Source organism: Austrofundulus limnaeus, unplaced genomic scaffold, assembly GCF_001266775.1.
Source record: "Austrofundulus limnaeus strain Quisiro unplaced genomic scaffold, Austrofundulus_limnaeus-1.0 Scaffold2705, whole genome shotgun sequence".
NCBI classification, from domain to species: domain Eukaryota; kingdom Metazoa; phylum Chordata; class Actinopteri; order Cyprinodontiformes; family Rivulidae; genus Austrofundulus; species Austrofundulus limnaeus.
The window spans coordinates 6,944-10,675 of record NW_013955107.1 but is presented as its reverse complement, the minus strand read 5'-3'; the positions used below and the strand labels follow the sequence as shown (position 1 = coordinate 10,675).

Below are 3,732 nucleotides of genomic sequence, written 5' to 3'. Positions count from 1 at the left end.
TTTTTTTATTTTTTATTATCATTATTATTTAGATTTCAGTTCTGTTTGATTCAGTATAAGGAGATCCAAACATTCATTCGACACAAGTTATTTCACTTRAAGCAAACAGAAACTGGACAAATATTTCTCTTTGGACGTTGTGGATGAAGATGATCTCTACCTGAGCCCGGAGGGGAGGCCTGCAGGTGGTCTCTGTTGTAATGTCCGTACTGTCTGTAGCTGTTCGTGTAGGGATATTCAGATTTGGTGGCGTACGCTCCAGCCGCCCCCATTCCGTTCAGATTAAACTGGTGGTGGTAAGAGTTCATGGGCTGTCCGTACGGCTGACTCTGGTAGTATTCATGGTGCGCCSCCTGCCCGCTGTAGTAGCCCATGTCCGTCACCGAGGACTCCGGGAGGGTCGGGGAGTCCTTGGAGCTCGGGTGGCAGCTCATAGATCCGGGAAGGTCGGTCAGAATGTTCGCGATTTTCTTCTCATAGCTCTGTCCGGCGCTCATGGTGACAAAAGCACTCCGGAATTATATAAAAAAAAAACGCAGAAAATCCCACCTTGGATTGGAGTCGTTTGATGCGTAAAAGAAGCCACCAAAAAAAAAAAAGAAAGAAAAAAATCAGAGAAGAGCAGCTGTGTGCGCGCGCTCCTCAGCGCTCTGCAGGGCTTCTAGTCCACTGAAAGTCCTCCAGCTGCWGTAACTAAACTTGTGGCATCGTTCAGCCCCTGTGGCACAGAGTTATAAAGAGCTGCGCTGGAATCTGCCTTCTGATTGGCTGCTGCGCTTCTCCCCCCTACTTTTACGCGCTGAGCAAAGTCTTGACAGTTTCAGCCCGCAAACCTCTGATTTTTTTCCCCCCACTTAAATCCACATTTACCTGTTCATTTTAACAATTATGCAGYTTTTATTTGTTAAAACACACACACACACAACTCAGATCATTTTTTTAATCACTCGTCCTTCTGTTGCAACACATAGCTGACATGTTTTCTGAAGACTAATCCCGCYGCCAGACCGTCTCCTTAATGTTTTATGCAATGTTTTCTTAACACAGAGCAACACTTTATTCAGCCCACTGAGCCGGCGTCCCGCTGACTGCTTTTGTCATTCAAAGATGAACTTTATGTAAAAAAAAAAAAAAAAAAAAAGCGATGGAGGAGATAGGTAAGAAAAAAAAAAGCAACTGATAACCCCTGAGGGTGAATTCCTCTGCTGTTCTTCCTGCAGGAGTGTATGCAAATCAACAGAAAATGTCTAAAGAAACCCAAATGAGTCTACAGGAAGTAAACTGTTTTAATTACTATTGTGCAATATTTCTGCTGCAACAAAAACTTGAATTTAACATTTGCAATTTAAAATACTTGAAAAACCTTTTTTTTTTTTTTTTTTTTAGCTCAATGTGGGTCTGGTTGTCATTTGGTAATTGCACGGTGCACAGCGCCTCCTTGTGTTTATTTTGAGAAATATCTGATTTTCCATCTTTTAAAAAGTGCTTCACACAGTTTAAGATCAACAAGAAGATGTTTTCTTACATCTTTAAGTTACACGTGAGGTTCAGTTTGAGATTTAGAAAAAAACACTGAGAAGTTTCAGTTTCAGCTGAGCTAGAAGCCTCCATGTGTGAATGTTTACCGCCCTCTAGTGGCCAGAACCTTTAGTGAAGATTTGAAGGTCAAAAAAGATTCATGTGCAAGTCACCAACAATAAGCAACAACAAAGAATTTCTTATTTTTTAAGTAAAATTGCTTGTCTTCTTAAATCCAAAAGGTTTTTTTGACTAAGTTTCAGTGTGTGATTGTCTTGTGACCTGTCCAGGGTCTACCACACTTCTTGCACAACAACTGATGGATAGGAAGAAGCTGGCTAAGATGATGGATTGACTAAGGTTTTTCATCCATAAATAAAAAATAGATCATCATCTGATCCAGCCTGTTCATGTTAAATATCTATTTATCATTGTAATATTTCATATAATATTTCATTTCACTTTAACGGTTGTTCGCAAGAGCCTTTATTTACCAATTAAATGTAACCAAACCAAGTTCTTTCTTCTAACTTGAATCACTTCCTCGTTTCTGCTCCGATATCAAGAATAGCTAATTAAAAGTTTGCTTTAATTGTTTATCTTACTTTGAAATGCTAGTTTACTTTAATGTTACAAGAATTGTTGAAATAGCAACTTATAATGAGGGAAAATGTGGCCTCAGGTCAAAAATGATCCAAGCCATTATGAAAGCATTAAATAGGGACAATATATTAGAGTTAAGAAATTCAGAAATTAGATTAACATGGAGATTTTAGAAACACTTTATCAGACATCTAAAATTTGATTTTATACCATGTACAAAAATGTGTGTAAGCCCAAGTTAATCACAAAAAAAWATCAAACTTAAGCTGGGATTTATTCAAATACTAAATCATTTGTTTGCTGATGACACTGAGTCATATGAGTGAGAATCCACAATGAGAATAAAAATGCAAAACTCTCCTCTTTAGGTTGAAAGAAAATATAAAACTCTGAGTAAAACATTAAATTACACAGATAAAACACCCTGGAAAATGGTTAAATCCTACTTTATAACAAAGCTCTGTCCTGCAATATCCATGTTCTGTTAGTCAGGATTTTGTACCAACACAGAACAGCCAGTAGGTGGAACCTCAGACACATACTGCATCACAACATTTGAACTTAATAAAGATGATTCATAAAGATATTTCCCTGCCTATTTAAACAAAGAAGTCAATAAAAATAACCTCAACCCTCTAAATAAAACTTCCACTCAGTTGTTTGTCAGAGAACCATTGAGTTTGTCCTCATGTCTGTATCAATTCAAATAGATTTAAGCTGAAATCACAACACAGTAAGTTGACACAGAGAAGTATTTTGTTCTTTTCTAATGCAGGGAGGGAAAGTAGAGCAGCTGGCTCTGGGCCAACAGGGCACAAAAGGCTCAGACTCTGGACAGAGGAAACCCGACAATTATCAGCAGGTTCACATCTGATCACTGTCAAGAATTTTCCTTAGCTATCTTTTGTTCTGTGAATTACAAATGGTGCAATTTTCTCCCCGTTTAAGTAATTTTCAGCATTTTGATTAAGGAAGCCCATTTAGGGCAAAATCAGCAGCACTGACTCTCACAAGTGAGACATGAAAGAAAATCAATTAAAGGCTGATTGTTTGCTCAGAATAATCTGGATAAGATGTCAAAAGCTAAAGAAGTATTTGTTTTTTTAAGTGGGGTTCTTTGAAGTTGTCGTTATTAGACAGTATCTTACCTGCAGTAAACAGCAGTGATCACAATCTCACTTTGAAGAAACAAAAATAATTTACTGCAAAATGTTTAAGTTTTCTTGTGAAAGGTGTTAGGAAAGTGTGATGCTGGGTAATGTGACAAAAAAAATCACAATATTTCATTTATTTGAAAATATTTTGAGATTTAAATTATTTTAAATGAGTGAAATGGCTCTGGGTTAGGCTTTAATCTGAGTAGCTCTTCAGAAATGCCGAATTGAGATTACTCTGACTGTGGTCTACTGCAGGTAAAATACTGACTGCTCATAATCACACTGCAAAGCCCCACTTTAATACAAAACCTGAAAAAACTGAACTATCCCTTTAAATTTCCCATTTTACTTTACATTCAACTGTTCTGTTCTGATTAAAACGTTTTAGCAGCAGTTCTTCCTGCATTTAACCCACATTCACAAAACAACAACAAAAGGGTCCTCATTAATAACA

General features: G+C 37.3%; 1 protein-coding gene across 1 annotated transcript in view; it reads right to left on the bottom strand.

Annotated features, from left to right (window-relative positions):
• LOC106511347 (homeobox protein Dlx3b) overlaps positions 1 to 727 on the bottom strand; it is a 3,034-nt gene extending 2,307 nt beyond the window's left edge. Inside the window, exon 1 of the mRNA XM_014000102.1 lies at positions 161 to 727. Coding sequence (XP_013855556.1) covers positions 161 to 497 — 337 coding nt within the window. The 5' untranslated portion in view covers positions 498 to 727. The remainder of the gene's footprint in view (positions 1 to 160) is intronic.
• Positions 728 to 3,732: the final 3,005 nt, after the last annotated feature.